Raw genomic sequence first — 27,655 nt, 5'->3', positions numbered from 1 at the left:
CTTGGAGAAGATCTTCTTGGGTTGATTCTATTTGTGGCCCTTTGTATTTCTTGGGACTGGATCTTTGAGTGACTCTCTAGGTTTGAAAAGTTTTCTTGCAGGATTGTATGGAATAGATTATCAATGCCCTTATGGGTCTCTTCGCCTTCTGGAATGCCAATTATCTGGATGTTTGGACGTTTGATGGTATCTAGTACTTCTCGTATATTACTCTCAATTTTTTTGGCATTTTTCTCAGTCTTCATGGTGGATTTTTCTAGGCCAGCAATTTTCTCTTCTACATCTGAGATTCTATTTTCTGTATGATCTAGTCTGCTTTTAATACTTCCAAGGGAGATTTTGACTCCCTATATTATAGCCTTCATCTCTAACAGTTCCGTTTGATTCTTTTTTTAAAGTATGTAATTCGTCTTTTAGATCTTGTAAGAATTTCCTCACCTCCTGAAACTCATCAACTTCTTTCTCCTTTCTCTTCTGCAGTTCATTGTCTCTCTTCTCTTCCATCTCTGTTAGCTTTGCCATTATGAATGTTCTAAATTCTTTATCAGAAATTTCCATGATTTCCATTGAACTGCTTGTGGATGAAGAGGAGTTATTCCTTTCCCTTGGAGGAGAGGTATTTTCTTGCTTCCGAATATTTCTTGTGGTCCTGTGGTGAATTCTAGTCATCACGCTAGCTTGTTTGCTGGAGGCTGAATTATCAGTAGGAACTCTTCATTTCTCTTTTACCCTGAAATGACTACTTCGCTGGAGCCATGAGAAATCAGAATTTTTTTACTTTTAGGGTGCGTGCACTCACTGGAGAGACAGAGACAGAAGGCAAGAAATCACCCCCAGGGGGGATGGCTATGCCACAATCCCTTCCCCTCCATTCTCCAGTTGGGATTTTGGGCACACACCACATGTGTCCAGTGTGAGTTTTAAGTCACCAGGCCTGGAACTCAAACCATGGTCAACCATGTGGGAGTCCAGAGACATAATCATTATATTATCTCCTGATCCCAGTACACTGTATTATCTTAACGGTTTGTTAAATCTATAGAACATTTTCAAGTGTTCTAATTCCAGGGTTCTTTTTTTTTAAATTATGTTATTTCTAAATTCTTGTTAGAAAGGCATTAATTATGGCCAAACCTGATTTCTTGTCCAGTAATGATACAGCTTGATATTCTGAATGATTTCTTCCATCAGTGACATAGGACAATGGAATATGCCACAGGTAGCTGTAACAAGAACATATTGGCGGCTTATTATTCTTTCCAGTATTTCAGTTAGTTACACATGCTTTGTTGTCCTTTTTCTTTTTCTGCAGAGAGCTGAATTTTTTTCAGACTATTCCCAGAAAAAGAATCTTGTTAGGTTTCATAAAAACTTATAATAAAACATTTAAAGATATTTCAACCTGAGGGTGGCAAAAAGACAGCACAGAAAGAGGAAATGCACCTTGCATCTGAAGGTTGGATTTCAGCCTTCATATTTAGAAAGAATCTTTCTTGTTGTATTAAAAGTTCTTTTCCTTTCCTTTGAACAGTCACTAATGGAAATCCTTTCTGTAGGGTCCAGGTTTTCATCATTTTCTTTACATCTACTGTTTTGTTTGTGGCCTAAAAAAAAAAAAAGAATAAATTACTTTTGCTGAAAGAGAAAAATTAGCTTCAAAAAGTTTGTCCTACCCTTCCCACCATTCCTAATATATTCTGTTAAGGTGACATTTAATGTTAATATAGAAAGGAAGCATGAATGCAGTGCTGAGATTACTTTCCTAATCTAAGTAAAAGAAGAACTGTCATAGAGAAGGTAACCGGGAACGGAACTAAGTGCTAACTAAGGGACTGAGAGAGGCATGGCATGAAAAAGCACATACATTACCAACCTGCTCGGAGTTCATTAAGATCAAATCCCTAAGAAGGTATAAACACTTTCAGGTCATAGCACTACCATTTAGGAGACACGTTAGAACCAGGAGTGCAGCTGCCTGCTTCTGTGAATTATCAATAGCTGAGCCAGGGTTTCCCTTTATTTGCCTACCTTCCCGGCCTTCATAGCTGTTAGTCTGTGAAAGACCTAATACTGGGGAGAGCAGGGAGTCTCCCCAGCAGAGGAGGGAAATACCAACAGGTCAGCTGCCTTGACTTGCCTCTAGAGAACAGTGGTAAACTCTTTGGATGGTCACAGACCTTTTTCCCCAGGAAATATATGAACTTATCTACAAAATCTAGTGTCAGAGGTTAATAGATCCTCTAATGTGCACTGACCCTGAGACATCTGGCATCAATGATTAAAAAGCAATTTTGAACAATTGTCTTTTCAAAGTAGGTGGGTTAAACTTATGATTCAAATTATTTTTTAAGATTACACGTGGGTTTGAGTTGCAAGCAACTAAGTTGTCATGTACCTAAACGGTTTGGTAATATCACTCTACTATGGCAGGCTTACTTCAATTACCTTATACCTACTTATTCAAAGCACGGAAAGATGGAGCAAATCTTCCCACATTCATGGTAATGTATATTTTTAAGTTTATTCATTTTTCCATGAGAAAGAGATTGAAAGAAAAAAAGACTTTACATGGTCTTGACATTGCAACCCACCCTGAGCCTCAGCCAGCCCTGGCTCATGGGCATGTTTCCACCCAGTGTACTCAGGACAGTCTCCAGAAGCAAACCCAGGACCTTTCTATGTGGCTCAGCCTAGCAGTACGTTGTGTTCCACCACTGTGCCACTGTCTGGTCCCTCATTGTGCTTTTAATCTTGTATTTCTCATGGCTCCATCCTATTTACTTCTGGGTTAGAAGCTGAGAAGAAAACAAGTTTGCCTCCAAAACAAGGTACTTATGGGTGTTTTTTTTTTTTTTTTTTTTTTTTTTTTAAGATTTTACATGTCGTGTGTTTAATGGAAAATAGTTAAAAGGTTATTTAAACAATATAGTCAATAAAATTTTATCTTTCATATCATATAATTTTCTTTGCTATCTGTCCATATTCTTATGATGCTCTCAAAAGTAAATCTTAAGTTCAGTTTCACTCATCAGAGAGAAGGAAAAGTATATCTTCTGGGCAAAAGGTTAACAGCTAGGAAATACCAGACTTCAGATAGAGCAAGGAAGTAGAAAGAGAATATGAAAAATGTCCAGAGCAAGGGTTCTTAACTCACTTTCATAAAACTCTGAAACCGTGTGATGTTTTGCATGTACGTGGTTTTCTGGCGAATATGGTCAGAACTTTCATCAATTTAAAAAATATGTCTCTGATCTTCCAGAGTTTTCCAAAGCAAAAAACCATCAAGCTAGATTGTAGAAACTCTGCTCGTAAGGATTCTCAGTCAGCATCAGTGTACGAGGCAGGCTGAGTGCGTGCCCAGCCTTGAAGCATACCTTCTGCCTAACTAAAAGCTTGTTGGAACACGTGCAGTCACACAACCTGGCAGTAGTGGGCACCCTGGATGCTGCTGCTCAGCAGGCTGTGACCAAGGGAAGCCCAGGTTTAATTTCTGGCCAGCCTTAAAAGAGCTGGGTGCAGCGGCATGCTCCTCAATTCTAGCTATTTGGGAGGCTGAGGCAAGAGGACTGTGAGCTTGCAGCCAGTGTGAGTAACATAGCAAGACCCTGCATGAAAGCGAGTGTGGGAGCACATGCCTGCGGTCCTGGAAACTCAGGAGGCTGAGGCAGGATCACGACACCAAGAGTTCCTGTCTAAAACCTAAAACACCACACATACATGGAAAACATCTGCAGGCGTAACAAAATCCCAACGGTAAAACATCCCAAGACAGTGGCGCAGGACCCGCCGCTGGTCGCAGCCTAGGCGCAGGCCCGGAGAGGCCGCGCAGGAACTGGGGGACCCACGCCACTTATGGGTGTTTGAAGCAGTACTGAAATAAAGGGCCAGGTGCACAATGTGGGGTGGACACTGAACACACTTGAGGATAATGTTAGTGATTAGGCTGGGGCTGGAAACACCATGAAGCAAAAGCTACTGTCAGTGAGGAAGGCAGAAATATGTTCTAAATGTCAAGAGAAAAGACGATGAGTATAAAGTTAATAACACGGCTTTCAGCTGAGATGCTATTATATGGTCAGAGGAATGACAATGATTGAGAAACAAGTGTTAGGTAATAGCAACTGTCTCCTCAAACAGAATTCAGAGAGAAGGAAAAGTATATCTTCTGGGCAAAAGGTTAACAGCTAGGAAATACCAGACTTCAGATAGAGCAAGGAAGTAGAAAGAGAATATGAAAAATGTCCAGAGCAAGGGTTCTTAACTCACTTTCATAAAACTCTGAAACCGTGTGATGTTTTGCATGTACGTGGTTTTCTGGCGAATATGGTCAGAACTTTCATCAATTTAAAAAATATGTCTCTGATCTTCCAGAGTTTTCCAAAGCAAAAAACCATCAAGCTAGATTGTAGAAACTCTGCTCGTAAGGATTCTCAGTCAGCATCAGTGTACGAGGCAGGCTGAGTGCGTGCCCAGCCTTGAAGCATACCTTCTGCCTAACTAAAAGCTTGTTGGAACACGTGCAGTCACACAACCTGGCAGTAGTGGGCACCCTGGATGCTGCTGCTCAGCAGGCTGTGACCAAGGGAAGCCCAGGTTTAATTTCTGGCCAGCCTTAAAAGAGCTGGGTGCAGCGGCATGCTCCTCAATTCTAGCTATTTGGGAGGCTGAGGCAAGAGGACTGTGAGCTTGCAGCCAGTGTGAGTAACATAGCAAGACCCTGCATGAAAGCGAGTGTGGGAGCACATGCCTGCGGTCCTGGAAACTCAGGAGGCTGAGGCAGGATCACGACACCAAGAGTTCCTGTCTAAAACCTAAAACACCACACATACATGGAAAACATCTGCAGGCGTAACAAAATCCCAACGGTAAAACATCCCAAGACAGTGGTGCAGCTCACGGCAGGCAGCTGGTGACACAGCATCTATTCTAGAGGACCATGGTGACTAAAGGCAACAGATTCATAGAGCAGGGTATAGGGTCGTGAATGGGAGGTCAAAAAACTAGGAAAGAACAGGAAGGTGTTCTGGGGAAAAAATTTTAAAGAATGAAAACAGTAAAATACCAAGTAACAATGGCTATCTAAAGCCACGTACATTTTTCCTCCAACAATGAACAGCATTCTCATTTGTTCATTTTACATTCAGTGCTCTATTCATAAATATTTATATACTGAGGTCCGTCCCCCTCTCTCTGAAATAACTATCCTTTGTATCCCAGCCTTATTTACATACATAATAAAAACATAAATAGAAGAACACTCCTTACTGTAAGAGCTATGTAAATTATCTAGGTCACTTACCTCATTAAAACTATCCCACAGATCATCACTTTGAATGGATGTATAGCTATGATTATGCAGGTAAAGAAGAACAGCATGTTGAAATATTTCTTCACTAAGATAAGTTTTCAACATCAACAAGAGAGAAGCTCCCTATTTAAAAAAAACAAAAACAAGAAACAAACAACAAAGTAAGGAAAAAAGAAAATAATAGAATACTATAGGTTACAGAATTGAGAATCTAAAATAAAAATGTAATCATTCTAAATATCAGGTTGTCAGGAAAGTCATGATGCATTTTTTGCATGGAAAACCATACAAAAATATGTCATGACTTTCCCAATGACCCACTATATTGTCCTATATAGAATCTATTTATAATATATTGTTGACCTCATGTAACTAGATATGGATTTTGCACAAACTGTTTTAAAATTAATAGATTTGAATAAAATTAATTAAGTAGATCCCTAATACCCAGTATACAAACTCTATCCAGAGACATTCTGTGTGGTCTATCAATTAGTGTTAATATTGGAAAGGTAGGTGTTGATAAATTTTTTTTAAAGGTTTTTGCCACAGGGCATGTGTGCTCACTGGAGAGACAAGCAGAAAGAGGGAAAGTGAGAAGTCATCCTGCCAGGGGAGATGGTCATGCCACAATCCCTTCTCCTCTAGTCTCTTGGGATTTTAGGCATGCACATATACATGCCTGGTGTGATTTTTTTCATGTCTCTGGGTCCAGGAGTAGAACCATGGTTGGCTAAACGGAAGTCCAGTACCTTAACCACTATGCCACCTGCTGGCCCCATAAATGTATTTTTTTTAACAAAAAAAAGAGTATTTTTTCTTTCTTTCTTTCTTTTTGTCTTTTTGTTTGTTTGTTTTGTGGCATCTCTACTCCATCCTTAATGGTTAGAGTACTAGTTAAACTCGGGCACACACATTCCTAGCAACATGGAAGTTAGCAAAGCTCTCAAAGGCCACTCTGCTGTCTAATATAATGATTTCTAATTTTAGTGTATCATGTTACTAAAGTAACTAGGATCCCTCTTTTCCTGCACAGTCACATGAAGTATGTTTGGGACTAACAAATATATAAGGCTATAAACATACATTCACAATTAATAATCAGGCATGCAATTATCAAGGCCACACTGTATTCACTATGCATATGTCACTATAACCAATCTAGAAACAAGTAACCCCACCCCCCTCGTGAAAAGCCTTCCCTTATTTAAAATAGAATTTTTTTTTGGGGGAGAGGTTTTTGCTATAGAGCACATGCGCTCTTGGGGGGAGTGGGGGATGGCCACGCCACAATCCCTTTTCCTCCATTCTCCTCTTGGGATCTTGGGCATGCAGGCACACGCACCCAGCGTGAGTTTAAGCCATCGGGTCTGGGACTTGAACCGTGGTCGACTACACTGGAGTCCAGCAACATAGCCATTACGCCGACTGCTAGTCCCTTAAAATAGAAATCTTTAATGGCAGTTTATATTTCTTCTTGCATGTTGTATTTTATACACACACACACATATATATACACAGATATACATATATACATATACATATATTTATACATATATACACATACATAAAATATATACACACACATACTTCCTCTTCTACACTGTACACTAGTTGAGGGAAAAATTAAAAAGCTCAACTCCAGTGACTAAAACAATGCCATTTAATAGTAGGTCCTTAAATAGTTTTAAATAGTTTTTGTTGTTTTTCAATTTTTTTCTTTTTTTTGGACAGGGTCTTGCTATGTCATGATCTTCCCGCCTTAGCTTCCTGAGTAGCTGTGATTACAGAAATGTGCCACCATGCTTGGCTTTTCAGGGACTCAAACCCAGGCCTCCTGTGTGGCCTCAGCCTCCAGAATCACAGCATTTACCAGTAGGTACCACTGTAGTTCAGTATCAAGTAGTTTTTGAATGAATTTCACTTCTGATAAAAACATAGCAATATTAAGTTGCCAAGATTCTCAGTACATGTAATTCAATTTAATATCCATTCTCTTATATCCATTCCACACCTCATAGCTACTACTTGTTCTACAAATTATTCATTCTTGTTCCCAACAGTCTCTCTTCTCTCCTATATCACCAACTTTTCCTAACACTCTCATTATAAAAACAAAAACTTATCTAACACTACTAATTTTAAACAAATAAGATTCCCTACCTTTCCTTAGCTACATACCTCCTCCAGTTATGACCCTATCTTCTGTTCCTCCCTTTAGTAAACGTCCTCAAAGAGCTGTCTGCCAATGCCATCTTCAACCACTTTCTCCAGTTTCTCTTGACCCATCATCTAATCATCAAACCACTAGAAGTGTTCTTTTTTTTAAAGATTTTTTTGCTATAAGGCATGTGTGATGATCAGAGACACAAAGAAACACAGAAAGTGAGAAACCATCCTGCGAGGATGGCCAAGCTGCAATCCCTTCTTCTCCGTTCTCTTCTTGATATTTTGAGTGGGCAGGCACACATGCACGCATTCACGTCTGGCATGAGTTTCAAGCCGCCATGTTCAGGACTCAAACCATGGTTGGCCACACAACCACTACACCATCTGCTGGCCCCTGGAAGTGTTCTTATCAAGGTCTGTGGTGAACTTCCTGATGCCAAACCAATGAGTTCCCAGGCTGGTGGCATCTGGTATTACTGATCACCTACTCCTTGAAAGCCCTTATGTACTTGGGCTCTAAACTCCACTCCGGATTCCCTCTGTATACATTGGCCATCCTTCTCAGTCTCTGTTGCTGGGTCCTCCTTATCTTTCCTATGACTGAATTTTGGCATTTGATAATTGGGCCTCTTTTCTTCTTTACCTACAATAAATTTTACTTGCTACTTTGTCTTCTTTATTTCAAGGGTTTTAAATGACTCCCTGATTTATACATGTAACCAGACTTCCCTTCTGAATTCCAACTTCATATGCAACTGTGTGCTTGGTATCTCCACTCGGATATCTAATGTACCTCTCATATTCACTCAGAAATGGAACATTTTTCTTCTCCTTGCCTCAAATCTAGCCCTCCAGTAGTTGTCTCTATTCCAGCAAAATGGCAATTGTACTTTTCTAGCTATTCAGGCAAAAATCTTGAAGTTACCCTTGCCTTTCACTTACATTCCACATGCAATCCACCAACAAATTCTAATGGATCAACTTGTGTAATAAATTTCTAAGTCCAACCATATTCCATCACTTTCACTACTATCACCCCAGACCAGGCCACCCTTACCTGACCTCCCATTGATTACAACTTCCTATCGAGGCAGCTGGCTCCATGTGCTACAGTGATCCTTTACAACATAAACCATACTGTGGCACTCTGAGAAAACAGCTTTTCATTTCTCTTAGAATGAAATCACAGTCCTTACCATAACCTCTTAGAATCCCTGATTTCTTCTGCTACTTTCCCCTCTGCACGCTCTACTCCAAATACACTGGCTCCTTGTGGTGCTTGGACGTGCAAAGCAAACTCTCATCTGTAGCTGTGTGGAGGTCCTTAGATGCAGTACCAGGTTTGGAGCTGCACCAGGAAGAACAGGACTTTGCACACAGTTATAGTGACCACTATGATGTGTTACGGTGAGAGGATACCAAGTAAAATCAGCAAAAGGATAAGGCACATGGGACGCAATACAGAGGAAACCAGGCACATGCTTCTAAGAGGCCTCTCTTAGTGGAGTCACACGGGACACACTGAGTTCTTCAAACAGACTGTGACAAGGTGCATAACAGCAAGAATGTTCACTAGAGACTCAGCAGCCAGGATTTACTGTGGGCTGGTGAGCAGGTATCCTCTGCCTAGTGCATACCTGAGTTCCAGACTCAGAAGAAAAGCAGACGCTCAGCATTAATTAGAATCAGTACTGTTGAGGCTTAGTCAGCCATTGTGAACAGGGAATTATGGGAACTCTCTCTAAACCTGAGTTTCAGCTGCCAGCCAAGGGTCAACCTTGCAAGCAGGTCTTTCAAATATAGCAGTCTGGGGCCTGCTGCAGTATTTCTTTGGTGCACATGAGCTCTATACATTGGTTATTTCCTATGCCTGGAACACTGTTGCCCCTGAAAACCACATACCTCACTCTCTCCCATTCTTACAGTGTTGTTCAAGAAAGCATTTTCTTGTCACTCTCATTTCCTTTACCATGCCTTCTGTTCATATTAGCACATAACACTTACCACAATGCCTATTTAATCATCTATTTCTCCAGTATCTATCTCAAACTTTGATCCCTGAAATGGAAACCCCAGAAAAGAGACACAGTTCCCCTGTTTCCTGATAAATCTGCAGCACCTACAGCAAAAGCTGGCAAGTGGTTGATACTTGCAAAAAAATGTTCAACAGACTTGATGATTATAAAAACCAAACAGAATATGCGTGTCAAATACATTTCCCTAACAGCGCTCATTTCTGCCACACGATATTGACAAATTATCCAGTGTCCCGTTTTTCTCAAGTATGTGAGATGTATTCCAGACTCTCAATTCTGAAATAAGTAGCTACCAGTTTGACAAGGGCTCAGTATGCTGCAGAAGCCACATGATCAGAAGGTACTGAATTCTGGTTTTAGAGGACAGAGTTGGTAGCAGGTGGGGCTGACACAACAAACTCTGAAATAATTGTGCTGTGTAAGTTCTCTGTAAGAACAGAACCACATGTTTTAAAATGTTCTTTACTGACAGGCCCAGCTGGGCTTTAAAAATCATAGCACTAGCCCTAACTGGAATATATCTGATAGAGCTCACTGAACTCCTGATCTCCTTGCCTGTAGACAGTAGCCGAATTCCCTCCGACAGCCAGGCTAGACCCCGGGAACACTTCTGCCTCTTCCTTTACCTGCTGTGCCTTGTCCCCAAGCCACTAACTACCTCCCTCTGCCGAGTGTTTCTATGTCCATTATTTCCTTTCTACCTTACGAATATACTTCTCAGTTCAGACTTGTACCATTTCATGCCGAGATTTCAGCAGACATTTTCTTCTTTTTTTAATTAGGTAAATAATTTAATGATGATAGAACACTCAAATTTCTTTAAACAGTATTTCAGTTTTTATCTGGAGTACAGATCTGAAATGGTACAAATTGTACTCACATACTGAACTGCTAATTAAGTAAACAGAATGACAAAAATATTCTCCTGACAGGTTTCCATTTCCTACTACCTCTTGCCAGACTTTTAAAAATTGTATTATTATTATGTATACATTGAATCGCTATGTATCATTTAGATTGTAAAGAGACTTTACCCAGCATGATACACATCTCAGTCCAGTTGAGAATACTATACACGTTCTCATCAACAGATAATAAACCATATCTGTGTCCCACAAATACAGACTTTTTTAAAGTTTATTTACTTGTTTATTGAGATGGACACACAGACACAAGAACTGACAGGGTCTTGCTACACCATGGTCCTCTATCCCAGGCCCTCCGGACAGCCAGGATCATGGGCATGTCCTGTTCTGGACTCTGGGCCTTCCCAGGCAGCTCCAGCATCATGTGTCCTATCACCTGTGCCACTGCAGCTGAACCCCTCACACTATTTCTATTTAAGATGTCTAAATTGTTAATGGACAAGCAGCAAGATCTACTGACAAAAAAGTAGATCTGCTTTGACTTGCTATTGGGTGCGGCTCAGGGGGACTATGGACACGAAGCAGTTAAGTTCCTGCGAGAAGCCAGTTCCATTTTCTATTCTGCTTCAATAAAGATCTGCTCAGATGAAGCACCACTTAGTAGCTACTGACCATTTAAGTATGCTGAGAGAAGAAGAAAAATGGTTTTCTCTTAAAGAAAAAGGAAATAGAAGACCAGCCATAGCTCTGGAACATAACAGGCATCCCTCCTTAAAGTTGATACTAATAGCAACTTCCTCATTTCTCCCTTGTGATCCTCTTGCTTGCTTCTGGCCCTAAGACTAGAGTTGCCACAGGGGCCTCATTATATAGCAGAAAGTTTAAGGAAATTGGAGGTTTTGCATATTTACATTCTTTTGACAGGGACAGACACACATGGTATGGATTCATTAAAACTGGTAGGCTGCTTCCTGTCAGCTTTGCAGGCTGCTTAAGAACACTTTGTATTCTTTGAAGCTGCACATTATGATGAGGCCTAACCTAGTGATGAGAACACTCTTATACCATAGGTCAAAGAGCAGCCGGCCATACCCACTTCTGTGGGGATCAGGTGAACTGTGGGATTTGGGGTTTTTGGTTGATATATATTGGGTCATCGGAAAAGTCATGACATATTTTTTCTATGTTTTTCTATGCAAAAATGTGTCATGCCTTTTCCAGTGACTCAATACATGCGACATAGTTTAATAAAACTGCTTTTTTATGTTCATTGCTTTATAAAGTCACAGCCCATATATAGCCATCACTAAAATACACTGACTGCTAGTACCAAATATAGAATGCTCTGCTACTGTAAACTCTGTCTCTGAGAGATCCCAAGGTAAACTTCAGAGTGCGTCAGCCCTGACATTACCTCCTGTGAAGTACAGCACTAAGTTCTTCCTAGTTCTGTCTGGGAGGACAGGACTTCACCTAAGAGTACTGTCACTCAATCTCCAAACAGGGAACAAAGGCTTCTCTAGGCTTTGGCACTCTCTGTTCCATGAAAGGACTTCCGATTGGTGAAGGCAGAGAGGAGAGTGAGTGAGTAGTCCAAGGTGGATTGACAGTCCCAGATGGGTCAATAGACACTCTGAAATCCTACACAGGCCAGGCCCCAGAGACAGAAGTTAAGAGCTGAGGTCAGCTACATGGGTCTTCCTCAAGACACTGCAGGGGACCAGCAGTTAGTGTAATGGCTATGTCGATGGACTCCCATGTAGTCAACCGCAGTTTGAGTCCTGGACCCGGTGGCTTAAACTCACATCGGGCGCGTGTGCATGCATGCCTAAGATCCCGAGAGGAGAATGGAGGAGAAGGGATTGCGGTGTGGCCATCCCCCCTGGGGGGTGATTCTAAGTGTAACCGCTTAGAAAAGTACATGTGAGCAGACTTTAAGAGATCCTGCATCTAGAAGGGGCTAAGCAGTCGTTTATATAACTATCTTTATGAAAAATGGTCACCTCTGAGGGTTTTTTTGGCAATTATTTGAAATTAAACATGGGAATGGAACTAAATTGTTTCTCTCAACATATAACCATCCAAACTGTATGTACACATACAGGATCATGCGAAAGTCTTACAAACTAGGTGCACAGGGCCACCAGCCACCCTGCATAGTCCACTAAGGGCAAGTAAGCAACTTGTCTATTTAATTATGGGCAGAAATTATATAATGTAAAATAGAGATCCTTCCATAAAGTTTATGATTTAGGGTATACTACGAGAAGACAAAAGCAAATTCCCAAGAAATAAAAATAATTCCATATTGGTCTTGTATTCTATGAAACCCTGAGCTGAGCTGTGCTCCTCAGACACCTGTGCTTGGACCTACGCCTGCTAGGACACATCAGCATTCAGCAGCCATGTTCTGACTTCAGGTTTCTCCTCATTAAATCCACTTTGTAAAATAAAACCAATTTAATTTCTTAACTAGTAACTTTAACCAAGTCATTCCTCTATTTAAAAGTCTTCTACAGAGTCCCACTGTTTAAAGAAAAAAGAACTCTGGATTCCTCCTGGCATTCAGGACCTTTTGTAATAGGGGCCTGCCCTGCCTTTGTCATCTTGCCCCTACCCCACGTGGCTTGTGGCCTCCACTGCAGCCAAACATTTACTCTCTAAACAAAGCTCCTGCCCATTCAGATCCCTGACTTTCTTCACAGAGCTCGCTGTTCTATTCCCGTTCTACCCTACTCTTCCCATTCCTCTTCACCTATGTTCTTATCCTTTAACTCACTTTAATTCTCATGTTCTCCAAAAAATTGCTCCTCATCATACCAGGCAGAAACACTTGGCACCACTGACTCATAGGACTAAGTAGTTCCTTTTTTTTCCTTTTAGAACTTACTAATTCTTATTGTTCCAAAGGTATGTACACTGAAACTTCAATCTTCTTAATAACATGGATTGCATCTCATGCACTTTGTGTATATTCTTTTCTTTATAACAAAGGAATTTATCAATGAATTAGTCTGACAGCCACAGTAAGGAGGCAAATAAGCCGTAACATTCACTCCAACCCTCCCCGCACAAATGTGAATGACACTGAGGACACTACTATCTCTATTGTTCTGCTCTCTGATCTATGGCAATCCCGAAGGGGTATGCAGTTTTCTTTTCTTTTCTTTCTTTTTTAAGAATAATTTTCTGTTCTTTCTTCATGCCCAAATCTGGAGCCTGTGTTTGCAATGTCTTTTTGCTCAGTTGTCTTGGCAATCCTGACTTTAGCACATAACCTCAATTCTATGTAGCACAGCCAAGGGCTTGCTTGCCTGCGCATATGCTATTGTGGAAATGGAGAATAACCAACTTTAAAGACGTACTGCTGTAAGAACTAGTAAACTGCCTGGAATACTAGTCACAGTGTCAGAGAAAGAGAGAACGAAGAACTCACAAAAATTAACATCAAGTTAAAGAGCACTAAACATTTTAAAGTTGAACAGGATACCTGAAAATAATACTCACTTAAGCTACAAAATAATCTAAATTGTACAACTTACTCACATATACAATTAATTTGAAACCTACTCCAGCGACTTTGCTGCACATAATTAATACCTTAAAATAGGAAAGAGAATCAAACATTTCTTCGATTTGCTCTGAAGATTGAACAGATGATGATATTGGGTGAGATGAATTCAAGGAATCTTTTTTCATGGTTTTAAATCGAGCATCTAAGAAATCTTCATACTAGCAAAAAAATGAACAGATTAAGATATCATGAACAGTATCAATGGTAAGTATTATAACTATATAGATGAGATTCACTACTGGTCAAGGTCAATATAAAAAAAAAATCACCACTTTAACTAAACTTCAGAATATAAGCTTTTAAAAATATGGGAAGGCTAAGACTCCCATGCATATCCCTTAGATTTAAGAATACAATTATAAACTGTCATATGAAAATCAGCATTTTCTTTCTTTCTTTTTTTTTTTTTTGTGGGGGGAGGTTTTTGCTATAGGGCATGTGTGCTCGCCAGACAGACAGACAGACACCGAGAGACAGAAAGCGAGAAATCATCCCCCGGAGGGGATGGTCACACCACAATCCCTTCTCCTCCATTCTCCTCTCAGGATCTTGGACACGCACATGCGCCCGGTGTGAGTTTAAGCCACTGGGTCCGGGACGCGAACCGTGGTCAACTACGTGGGAGTCCAGCAACATATCCATTACGCTAACTGCTGGTCCCGAAAATCAGCATTTTCTACACAGTGGTGTTAGGATGAACTAAGAATCTATTATAAAAGCGAACAAATGCCAAATCTGAATATCTAAGATGATTCCTCTAATAAGATCAGTGTAAATATTAAAAACAAAATCTGAAATTAAAGAATAAAAATTGGCCTTTTAATCTGATTTCTCATATACACTCTAGTTTTTCTATTAAGAAAATGTACCTTTCCCTTGAGGTTTATTGAATTCTTTGAAAACTCAGCAGATGAGCTCTTCTAGAACACATATTAGAAGCTTTTGAACATTCTGGGCACCACCAAGTGGTGAAACTGTATATCTCATTGCTTAATTAAGCAGTATATACAGATTTAGAACACCTTAGATGGTGTTTTACTTAAAAATTAATTCCTCCTACTACTTGAAACTTTTGAATAAGTCCTACGCAAAAATTTCAAATTAAAAGCTCTAAGAGTATTTCTGTTTTAAAACAGTCTTGGATTGCATCTCTAAGAAGTTTAATAAAGGCACAGAATTTTAAGGTTAAAAGAGATCTTCTTTACATTTACCTACCTATTTTTGATTTTTTTTTTTGCAGTCTGTCATATCATGATCTAGTATGTCTGATTATCCCTAAGTACAAGAAATATTTCCAGAGAGTCTAGTAACATGGTGACAACAGTATTACACCTTTCTATAATAGAATGCTATTCTAAGTCTTTAGAAAAAGGCACAAAATGTGATTTATGTCTACACGAGTAAATTATCCACTAGCATCAGCTCATAGATATCACTATCCAGGAATGTACAGTGATAACAGACAGACAGCTCTATCATAAAAGGTTTTAATTTTTTCTGTTTCTATATAAGATATAAAAGTTGTATCTGTCAGAAAAGTTTTTCAACCTTATTTAAATCCCTTCAAATAGAAGGGCCACATTTGGTAAGAAAATAAAATATAGTAAAGCAATTTAAAATGTTCATTTTAACAACAAAAATATAAAATAATCTTACATAAATCCATCTTTCAATGAAAGACATTCATAAATAAAAGCGTAATTTTCATTGTCCAGTTTTGAAAAGCATAAACATTAGCAACAAAGGTCAATTTCATTGTACCTAAAACCTTTTTTTTTTTTGGAGAGATTTTTGCTATATGGTACATGTGCTCACCAAAGAGAGAGAGACTCAGAAAGCAAAAATCACCCCCAGGGGGGGATGGCCACACTGCAATCCCTTCTCCTCCATCCTCTCTTGGGATTTTGGGCACACATGCACCTGGCGTGTGTTTCAAACCTCTGGATCTGAGACTCAAACCACAGTCAGCCACATGGGAGTCCAGTGCCCCAACCACCATACCATCTGCTGGCCCCAACATTTTCATTATTTGAAATGCATAGACAATAATCACAAATACAATTTGACTATTTTTTCTACTAGCATTCGTAGCAGGCCAAGAAACACTATACTTACACTGGAGAGCTCTTTGAATATTTTTTCCAAAGAGAAATATTCCATGAAGGTGGCAAAACCTTCATTTAGCCATAGATCATTCCACCACTGCATTGTTACCAGGTTACCAAACCACTGTGAGAAAAACAAACTGTTTACCAACATGATACTTATGTTGTGGGGAATCTTCTAATAACCGACCAAACTGTCATATTAATTACCCATATCTAGATTATAATATCTTTAAAATATGCTGATGTTAATCAGCATATTCAGACTCAGAATAACTTGCTTAGTCTTTAAACTATAAGCAAATTAATTTAAGACTTAGAAAAGTTGCACAAATTTACTTTACATGTAAAATAAAATTTTTACCTTAATTGATTAGGAAAATAAACAAGAAAGTTTTTTAGTATATGTACATGTTTATCAATGGATTTATCATTAAATTTGCCATATAAAAAGCGACAGAGAAAAATGAAAACATTTTTCAGTCACACCATAAAGTGAGATTTCCTAGAGAATGAAATTCTCCTACATTCTAACAGTATTTTCTATTGTACCTGCAATAATTCATGATGACTAGAAAGTAAGTGTCCATGTGAGAAGCTTTCCTACAGTCAGAGAGGAGCTCATCTTAATATCCTCCCCAGTGGCCCAAGGTAAGCAGTATCCCATGATTCAGATCAGAATGAAAACAGCGTGCTTTAAGAAAGTTGGCATACATATAAGCAAATGAAATCAGAAAGATATTTAAGTGTTTTCTTCTACAAGGTAGGAAGAAGAAGGGAAAAAAGAATAAGAGACTCTCCTAAAAAAAGAATATTGCAAAAATCCTTGAAATGACAAGGCTGTGAGGTATACAATTTAGCCACTGTGGCCTAGGGCTTATCTCAATTCAACAGCAGGATGGAGTTACTAGATACTAAAACAAGCATTCTGAGGATTACAAAGTATATTTTTCTAAGATAGTATCTTGAATTTTTTTCCAGAAGAAAATGATTTCTAACTCCTAAAGAAGAAACAAAGAATACTCGCCAAGTGGTGATGGCTGGCCCCAGAAATAACAGACCTAGTGAGATTCCCCCAAAGGGCAACCTACTTACATAATCCATTTATAACAGTAAGTAAGTGTGTGTTTCTGTTGCCATCTTGTCATGAAGTCTTCACAAGGGCTCTAGATACATATATAGATTGTGACTAAGAGAGAGAATCAACTGACCAGAGTATTTCCCTGTCTTCCGTCATGTCCTGCCACTGGTCACAACATCCCCAAAACCATAAACGGCACTGAGAAGCACTCGCCCAAGGCACAACAGAAAAGGGTGCTGGGGAAGAGTCTATGTTACATACCCACATGATTTCTTTTTCTCATGTCATACAAAGAGTTGCCTCACTCTTTTCTCAAGCCTTCCTGTCAAATTACTAGAGAACCCAGTTCCAGAAGGAAATGAAAAAGTAAGCCCAGTCCTGACAAGAGGGTTCAGAATTGTCAGAGAGAGCATCTTAGGGAAAAGGGTGCTTCTCCACAAACTTATACTGAGCAGCAGGCACTGGTCAGAGGGAAACAGCTGTGTATTATCAGCAGGGGTAAAGCTCCCAAAGAGACAGTTGCTCTTTCAGACCCAGTGCTGTCACTTGTCTCTGTGTGACTTTGGGCAAGTCATTTATTTAAGCTGAGTTCCCATTCCCACATCTGAAAAATGTGAGCAACTGTGAAGTACGCTGAGACGAAAGATGTGAAAATGCTTTAAACTGAAGTCTTATACAAACATTAGATGGCATTTTCATCAGAAAACTAAGTTTGTGTTTAAAAAGAGTATTTTTTTATTATGAAAGGAGGCAGTAATTATTACTATCCAAATGTATTCTAAAACTCCAGAACATGTGAGATGTCACAGCCTTAGCTGGTAATACCTGATGGGCCAGCTCGTGAGCGATGATTTTAGTAACCAGTTTTCTATCTGCCACTGAAGAGGTATTATCGTCATACAGAAGCGTCTCTTCTCGGAAGGTGAGCAAACCCCAATTTTCCATTGCTCCTGCTTCAAAGTCGGGGATAGCCACCAAATCTGGATATAACGAAAAGAAGTGATCAACTTTCTCTCATGTAAAACATTCCCTAATTAAATCAGAAATTGCCCATTGCTTTATCACAGTGGAGATAATGAGTTCTTTTTAGCTTCCTCACAAATAGGACCTACCTTCCTTATCCTAGCTCTGCATGTTTTTCACCACCCCGTCAACTACCTGGTCAGACCCCTTTAGAGACACTGTCCCACTGCCTCTCCATGAGCAGACAGACAGCTAATTTCTTCACAATTAATCAACTGTCTAGGACAAGGAGGACAAAGTCAGGGCCAATAATCTTTTGTCTAGCATGAGCTCCACCTTGAAGAATATAGAAATCCTCTTGCTTTCCAGATTACTCAGTTTGTACATCATTTGAATCAGGAATTTCTTGGAAGTCAGAATTACTGAATCTCTAGACTAAGTCCTAAACAAATTTATACTTATAGGAAACCTTTTTTTTTTTTTTTTGGAGAGGTTTTTGCTATAGGGCGTGTGTACTCACCAGACAGACAGAGACAGAGAGACAGAAGCGAGAAATCACCCCCCGGGGGGATGGCCACGCCGCAATCCCTTCTCCTCCATTCTCCTCTCGGGATCTTGGGCATGCACACGCGCCCAGCGTGAGTTTTAAGCCACTGGGTCCAGGACGTGAACCGCAGTCGACTACATGGGAGTCCAGCGACATAGCCACTATGCTAACTGCTAGTCCCATAGAAACCTTTTTAACAGTCCTATAAACGTTTAAATTTTTTAAGCTCCAAATTCAGATACAGTCATGGAATACAAATAATCCTAATAATTATAAATAATTTTAGAGCATTAAAAATGTTTCAATGTTTCTTGGTTTTCTTTTACAATAACTTGGGCAGGCTATTGTTTGTTTCTATTAAAAAAAAAGAAGCAGTTACAAAATGAATCGAGGCTATAACTGTAAGAAAACCCAGAGGAACTGTTTGGTTCTTACCCAGTTTCTTAAGTGGGTATTGAATCTCAAAGTAGTTTTGATAAAACTCAAGAAGTTTGACAGCTGTTCCCAAGGCATGGTGAACCTGGCCAATCTTTTCTGGTACAGCATATATGGAAACCTAAAGGGAGACATGACGCATGGTGTGAGAACAGGTCCGATTACAGCGTGGGGGCACCTGGGGGAGCACCATTAAGACGAGCCTGTCTGAGAACTACACAGAGTTGTATGAGAACTTTCAGCACAGAAACCTTTCCTCTAGTTCTTTTACCTCCTATAGAACATAGCAAAATGTTCAAAAAACTTACTGATTACTTTTTATTCATTGCCAGACGGCGTGCATGCTGGCCGGAGAGGGAAGGATGGAGAATCCCCCCACAGGCACACTCATGCTGTAATCCTATCTCCTCTATTTCTCCAGCCAGTCAGGATTTGAGGCATACACATCTGTGCACACACACACACAAAGACACACGCACACGTGAATAGCCACTGGGGCCAGGATTCAAACCGTCGTCAGCAACATGGGTTCCAGCCTTCTACACACAGCACTTAAATTTTGCACTAAAAGGCCAACCCCTGATTACTATTTTTGAACTCAGTACAACATCCAGAATAAATTACTCTGGGTCATCTTGCAGCAATGTGTAAGTATTTACCCTTTTACTTTCATGGTACTCTTCTCTTCCTCTCCCATTCCCTATAGCTGCCCTTCCTTACTTGTGAGCTAAGAAGATGATAAGTTATTTGCCGGACAGACTGAATTTTCCTTTTTTCAGCACTCACCCAGCACCTGACAACTAGCAGGCATTCAAGACACATGAGGCACACCTTATGATGGAGATGGTTCTCAAGTTAACACATAAGGCAGAAATTACAGTTGTTGACATTACCCTGGAAAAACCCATTAGGTCAACATACTGTCCTCTCTTGGTAACAATGACATGGTCAGTTTTTCTTCCAGCATGAGAGACAGCTTACCATTTTTTTTTCTGTTGTTTCTAGAACCAAATTGTATATAAAAATGGGCATACAGTGAAACATGAATACTCAGAGTGGTACATAGCAACTAACACCAACTGAGGATGACACACTTATGCCTCCCAATGCCCGTTCAACCCAAGGCACATGCTAAGAGAGAAAGCAGGTGGAATTATCACATTATCTAGATTGCTATTCTTTCTTTTTTTTTTGGGGGGGACCTTTAAACACATATGATGTGACTGATGTGACTAACCTTCTTAACTATCCAAAGGCCAAACTTCAGCAATTATATTTAAAGGAATGGTTTTTTAAAAAAGCAACATTTATTGTTTTTCAAATGATTAAACAAAGCCCTCTATACTACCCTGAGAAAATAGACTATGAATAAAACATGCAGAAAATAAAAATCTCAAAATGAAGATATCAACAAGTAGAAAATAGAAACTTGTTCAACGATTCATCATTTGGAAAAAGCACATTGGTGAACTCTAACTCCAAAATAATTTCAGCTTCCCATTAAAGAATTTTAAAATTGCTAATAATTTGATTTCAAAAATCTAATGTATAGGTTTCAACCCAAGTGTCTTTATGTGAGGCTTCCATCTACACAACACATGCATCAGCCACAGAAACATGGAGGTACCCTGCATAAACATTCAATGCACAGAGGACAAATTTTCTTTTTTTTCTACTGAGAGAGAGAGAGAGAGACACCTCCTTGATAGGGTCTCATCACACCGCAAATCCCTTTTCCTACCTCCAGCTAGCCAGGATCATGGGTGCATCTTGGGTGCACAGGATTTAAACCCAGGGCCTTCCCTACGCTTCCGGTATCATACAGTGGAGCCCTACTGCCTGAGCCACCACAGCTAGGACTGAAAAGAAATGTAAGTAAACGAACAAAAATTTAAATGTACAGGCTCTGTAGTTAAAATGCTGGATGGGACCAGCCCTTGGCGTAATGGCTATGTCACTGGACTCCCACATAGTCGACCGTGGTTTGATTCTCGGACCCGGTGGCTTAAACTCACACCGGGCGCGTTTGCATGCATGCCCAAGATCCTGAGAGAAGAATGGAGGAGAAGGGACTGTGGCGTGGCCATTGCCCATGGGGGGTTATTTCTTGCTTTCTATCTCTCTTCCTCTCTCTGTCTGGCGAGCGCATGCGCCCTAAAGCAAAAAACTCTCCAAAAGAGAAAAAAAATGCTGGAGCTCATTTCTCTACTCTTTGTATGAGTGTGAGAAAGTCATTAGTGAACTGTGGTTTCTTTATCTGTGAAATGATAAAAGTGACTCCTGGAGCTGGTTGGCAGCACAGGCGTAAAACATGACACTCTGTGAGACCGACCCACGAGGGGTGGCTCCTGGTTTGGGTCGAAAGCTCGCTGACTGTGCTGGGCACAGGGCCTGTTACCAGGGCTGAGAAGGCTGGGGATGCCCTGCTAGGCCAAGACCCTGTGTTTCAGGTGCTGTCTGTCTCTCTTTTCCTCACTATCTTCCCCTCCCTTTCTTGCTCATGGAATAAAGAAAGAAAGAAATTGAAAAAAAGGGGGGAGCATCAGATACTAAATATCAAAAATAAAAAAGTGGCCCTTAAGTATCCAATAAATGCTAGTTATTACAGTTATTACAAATAGGATTCCCACAGAACTGGAGCAAAATGTGACCAGAACATCTGTGGCAATAGTTGCTGGAAGAATTGGAGTTAGCCAATTTAAGATCCGTTGCTTTCTTAAGTGACTGTGGGAGACACTGACTCTCCCGTCAGTGGCCAAGTGAACCGCACCAGCCTGGCCGTCCCTCGTACGGGGCTCGACCACAGCAGGTGGAATTCAGTTACCACCTGCCCAGGAAGCTACAAGCTAATCCTGTTGTGTGTACTTCCTGCATCTTTCCCCACAGAAGGCAGTTTTAGCCCTTAAAAAAAAATGTTTGACATATTCTTTTAAAATCAGTAACTATCGTGACTGTACTGCTGGCCCTGCATATCTACAAGTTCAGCACCTGCAGATTCAACCAACCATGGACTGAAAATGTTCCACTGTTGCTGATGCATACTAATTACCTGGCGCATGATGGCTGCTTCTGTGCTAAACCTGTACAGACATTTTCGTCATCATTCCCTAAGCAATATAGAATAATGACTATTTATGTAGCATTTATATTATATTGATTATTATCAGTAATCTGAAGGTGATTTAAAGGACACAGCAGGTATATGTATGTTATATGCAAAAACTATATCATTTTATACAAAGTACAAGGAGCTTGAACATTTGAGGAGTCTGGCAGCCACTGGGGTCCTAGAATTAACATCCTCCACCCCACCCCTGGTAGAAATTGAGGAACAAACTGTACTAAGATCACTTGGAATTTAAGACAAATCTTTATCATCTCTTCTTATTCTTCCCAGGCACATGCATTTTTCTTAGAGTTTGCACAATCACCTAGAAGATGTTAGCCCCCGGATTCCTCCTCCAACATCTTCCTGCCACCTACAACATCTGGCCACTTCCATCACTGAGTGTGAAAGTACCTTTCCTTAGAAGACAAGCCAGGGGAGGAGAAATTAAATCACATAAGGCTGAAATCTGACCAAAGGATCCACTTATTCCTATTTCTAGAATACACTGATTAAGGGAAAATGTATTTTAGTATTTTTTTCTACTTCTGTTTCTTTCCCTTTTTTCATTTCTTTTTCTTTTCCTTAGAAGAACATGTAGTATGAGTTCTTACTAGAGATAAACCATCAGATTATTAAAATTATTATCAAGGTTGATCTAAGAACAACAAAAACAGTAAGAAATAAAGAGAGTAATCTAGCTTAGCAAAAACATCTTGAGGAGCATTCTGCATTTGGTAACAGTATTCTGAACATTGTTAAATGAAAGTTGATTGGCACTCAGGGCTTAAGACATACAACTTAAACATTTTCTTGCCAGATCTCTCTTTTTTTGGGGGGGGGAGATTTTCACTATAGGGCACGTGCACTCGCAAGACAAACAGAGAGAGACATAGAGACAGAAAGCGAGAAATCACCCTCCAGGGGGGATGGTCACACCGCAATCCCTTCTCCTCCATTCTCCTCTCGGGATCTTGGGCACGCATGCACACACACCCGGCGTGAGTTTTAAACCACCCGATCTGGGACACGAACTGCGGTCGACTACATGGGAGTCCAGCGACATAGCCATTACGCTAACTGCTGGTTCCCTTGCCAGATCTCTTGTAAAGACTTAATGGGAGATTTCTAGAAAAACACAACTATAAAGATCCCTGGTCAGCTCTTAGTTTAAAAAAAAAAAAAGTTAGAATGCTAAAGAATAATAGATTAGGCTTTTTTTTTTTTTTTTCAATTTGCTATAGGGTGCTTGAACATACCAGAGACAGATGGGCAGAGAGCCACAGAGAGAGAGAGAGGAAAAAAAACACCCCCAAGAGGGATGACCATGCTGTAATCCCTTCTCTTCCACCCTTCTCTGAAAGATTTTTGGCATGCATGCACATGTGCCTCACATGGCTTTCAAGTTGCCAGGTTTGGGACTAGAACTGTGCAGTTGACCACATGGCTCTAGCTATTCCAAACACCACGCCACTGGGTGGCCTGATGATTTTGGTTTTACTGATATGCTCCTTAATTTAATAAAAACAAAATTAGTTAACAAAAGCAAAAACAGAACCAAAACTAATCTACCCTCCAAAAAAGCGATAGTAACATCGCCTATGAGATTTATAAAGACAGAAAATATTGGAACCTTTGCTACTAAATTTCCTAATGAACACCAACCTCCCTAAATAGATAATTAGACACATAAGCATAAATTATTAAAAACAAACAAAAAACAATAACAACTACAAACAACAAAAATCATCAAGTATATCCAGATTTAAACTGGTCTTTACATTCTTTTGAAAGGATTCTGAAAAAAACTTTCGGTTAGACATAACATTTAGTCTTCTAATCCAAAGGTCAGTAAATGGTATTGAACACTATTTTAAGCAGCCTATCCTTTCCCTTTAACACTTAGTTAGCTCTTTGAGCAGCATGTCATCCTCTGGGCAGTGCATTAAGGCAGGCGATGTCATTGCTAATGTACAGCCAGAGAATCCTTATCTCTGTCCTTATCATTGAGAGGTCTGAGGTAGACAAGATCATCTTTTCTAATGAAAAAAGTATACCATTTTGACCTATTAAAATAAGATCCAAGTATGTTATTAAAATAAAGTTCCGGGACCAGCAGTTAGCGTAATGGCTATGTCGCTGGACTCCCATGTAGTCAACCATGGTTCGAGTCCCGGACCTGGTGGCTTAAACTCACACAGGGCATGTGTGCATGCGTGTCCAAGATCCCGAGAGGAGAATGGAAGAGAAGGGATTGTGGTGTGGCCATCCCCCCTGGGGGGTGATTTCTCGCTTTATATCTCTCTGTCTCTCTCTGTCTTTCTGGTGAGCGCACACGCCCAATAAGAAAAACCTCTCCAAAAAAAAGAAAAAAATAAATAAAGTTCCTTAGTCTAGAAAGAAAACCTCAAACTAGCAGGATGTATTCAAAGGTTAGACAATATTCTTTGATGAAGACCAAAACCATGAAAACAAAAATTAAGGAATTCCTTCCTATGTCTATCATAAACAATAATTGTTTTTAGCTTTAAATGGCCTTTCTCCTTGTATAATGTCAATATGTGAAAATATTAGCTTTATTAGGTCTCTACTGGTAAAGGATAAAATTCAATCAAATCATCGTTTACGGGGACCAGATGGTGGCAGAGCAGTAAAACCTGATGCTCTGTGAGGCTGCCTGAGATTCAAAGTTCCAGTCTTGTATCTGGAGATGTCCCTGAGTATGCCAGGCATGTGTTTGTTCATGGTCTAGGACTGGCTGGGGGTGGGTCACAGTGTCAGGGACCCTTTTGGGGTACTGTCTGTCTATTTTTCATTTATGGGAAAGAGAAATAAATAAACTTTGAAAAATAATAATTATCTCTTACAGACAAGTAGCAATGACAAAGGAAAACAGAGGACCCTAAATAGAACAAATGAGAAATTTTGGCAAAATGAAGATAAACCAGACCCTTAACTTAAACCATCTTATTCATTACTCTAAGATGAATAAACTCAGTAGAGAGCTACCTTAAGAATAGGAGCTACCTTAAGAATAATTTTTACAACCTTGAGTTATCCCATGTGGTAGCCACTACATGCTTGAATACCACTGAACATGAAATGGGTTTAGTTACCAAAACTGAGAAAGTAAATTTTAAACTTCATTTGAATTCATTTAAGTCTAAATAGTCACATAGGCTAGTGGCCACTATATTACGCAGCACAGTTCTAGAAGGTTTAGTATACACATTTTGTCTTACTAGAATTCTCCTGTGAAAGTAAAATGAAAAGAAACTCTAGAATTATCCATTTTCATGTATTAATTAGTCACAGTAAATGCCAGCTAAGCAAAAAACTAGTATTTCTGGTATAAAATGTTACTGGGATCTAAAAAAAGCTTGTTTTCTTCCTAAGACAACCACCAGGAATTACTAAACTGAAAATGTTCCTAACCTCTCAGGAAACAGGCTTCGGCTGATGACATCAACCTACCAGGGTCCCGTTTACGTCCTGACTCAGGTTCTTCAGCTCCCCCACAATGAATGCAACCAGGTACGTGCTCATCTTCACGCTCTCAGAAAACTCGTCCTGAACAAGTCCATCTTCCAGAATGACTGAGGACTTCTATGAGCAAAGGGGAAAGATGACAATTCCATAACTGTAGAAATAGATGACAATGACTAATGAACCGAGAAACTGAAAATCCAAACAGGAAGTACGTGGTGAAGATGCTGACGTACTTTGACCTCCCAGCACAGGTTTGTGGAGACAGTGCAGCTTCAGCCGCAGTCTGTTCTACCGCCCTCATCAGGAGGACATACTGAGCACAGTGATTCAGGAAGGCGATTTTATGCCAAAGATGGTTTTAATGTTAGAGGTGGGAATAGTAGGTCTGCTTCTCTCCTGTAAAACACCACCAAAACTAAAATCCTTCCCTAGGACCTGGCAGTGTTCCATTCCATTACTGTGAGTACATCCATGGGAGAAGCTGCAGTTGGGATATCTCTTCAGAGGATCTGAACTGACTTCATGGAGTACCACATTGTGGACCCCCCTTCTCCCCCAAAGAAGGCTCATTGAGATCCAAGCACAAATCACTGGAGAACTGTGCAGCAGACACATAATGCAGGAATGTGGGCAACTCTGCAGTATTTTCCAACCATGAACTAAGATATGTTTTAGGATACTGGCCATGCAGGCGTCTACCTGTTTTCTAGAAAGGTTAAGCAGAAGAGTACGGCTGGAGAGGAGCTACTGGAATGCTCTCCTGTATGAGGACAGATAATGTTCTCTGCTGCCTACAGGGAGGAGCTGACTCCAAACCTGCCGTATGGCTTCTCCTCTCAAGGGTCACGTGGGTTTCAGGAGGCTCCCATCAGGCTGCACATAGCCCCTTGGGTGTTCGAGACATGAAAAGAATGGAGGACTAGGTTTTGTTTCACATAGACATTTTTGCTTGGTTTTAGCCTCACTGCCTCCTACACAGAGCTAACACCTAAGAAAGAGGTTCATGATTGTCATCAAGCTCCAAATGACATCAATATTGATTTTTCATTTACCAATAAAATACCAAGGATAATGATTTAACACTATTTTCTTTTCTTTTCTTTTCTTTTTTTTTTAAGAGAGATTTTTGCTGTAAGACGTGTGCACTCGCCAGAGAGAGAGAAAGAGAGAAATGATCCTCCAGAAGGGATGGTCCCGATTTAACACTATTAAACAACACTGTTTAGAACACTGTAGCAAATTCAGCATGTCTCAGAAAATATCTGATCTGGTACTACAATAGCTCATAGTATCGACATGTGTACAACTTCAGTACACAGCACACACTTCACATTTTCCACGCACACATTCCAAGCCCAGCAGGTCTTTCTCTTTCCTCCAGGACTCCTCAGGGTGACTTGGTGAGCCATCCCAACATACAGGTTAAGTATTTTAAGAAAGAATATTTTTTTATTGTATATGACTTTAATCCTTTTCAACAGTAGCCTGGTCAGAAGAAATTCAAGTGTTCTTAAAGAAAAGCAACCCACTGAAAGGTTTTACGTCGAAGGAACAGAACAGTACCTTAGGCATATTTGATAAAGCGGTGTATTGCTCATCCCTTAAGATCTTGATGATAAACGTGGCTTTAAACGCTGGTTCATCGAAACAAGGAAAAGCAGATCTTGCTGCCAGGGGTTCAAACTGAGTTGCTGCAAAGTACCTGAAACAAATGCAAATTCAATCCAGCAGTTATTGAGCACCCACTATACCAGGAATATTAAGATAAATACGGAACAATCTCTGTCACTAAAGGACCCACAGCCAACTGAGAGAGGCAGAAATGTATATGATGGACAGAAACTTAGGTCAGGCTGTCAATCATGTCCTAAGAGTGAAAACAAGGCAGCGAGAGCAAAGTGTAGGAGACAAATTCTGACTAGAGGATAAAGACACTGTGCAAAAACTGGTACAAAATCTGAAGAGAGCCTGAAAAG

General features: G+C 40.1%; 1 protein-coding gene across 7 annotated transcripts in view; it reads right to left on the bottom strand.

Moving 5' to 3' along the window:
• LNPEP (leucyl and cystinyl aminopeptidase) overlaps positions 1-27,655 on the bottom strand; it is a 123,228-nt gene that overhangs the window by 50,416 nt on the left and 45,157 nt on the right. For all 7 annotated transcript variants that reach the window (XR_337605.3, XM_006169865.3, XM_006169868.3 and 4 more), the window contains 9 exons: positions 27,243-27,381; positions 25,665-25,796; positions 19,085-19,205; positions 17,965-18,119; positions 16,069-16,182; positions 13,980-14,111; positions 5,300-5,431; positions 1,444-1,604; positions 1,135-1,223 (listed from right to left, as the gene is read on the bottom strand). Coding sequence is in view for 6 of the 7 variants with exons in the window: in XM_006169865.3 (XP_006169927.1) it covers positions 1,135-1,223; positions 1,444-1,604; positions 5,300-5,431; positions 13,980-14,111; positions 16,069-16,182; positions 17,965-18,119; positions 19,085-19,205; positions 25,665-25,796; positions 27,243-27,381 (1,175 nt within the window). In the remaining variant the exon portion in view is untranslated. The remainder of the gene's footprint in view (positions 1-1,134; positions 1,224-1,443; positions 1,605-5,299; positions 5,432-13,979; positions 14,112-16,068; positions 16,183-17,964; positions 18,120-19,084; positions 19,206-25,664; positions 25,797-27,242; positions 27,382-27,655) is intronic.

The sequence above is a fragment of the Tupaia chinensis genome, unplaced genomic scaffold, assembly GCF_000334495.1.
Source record: "Tupaia chinensis unplaced genomic scaffold, TupChi_1.0 Scaffold147554_1, whole genome shotgun sequence".
NCBI classification, from domain to species: Eukaryota; Metazoa; Chordata; class Mammalia; order Scandentia; family Tupaiidae; genus Tupaia; species Tupaia belangeri.
This window is presented reverse-complemented; position numbering and strand designations above follow the sequence as displayed.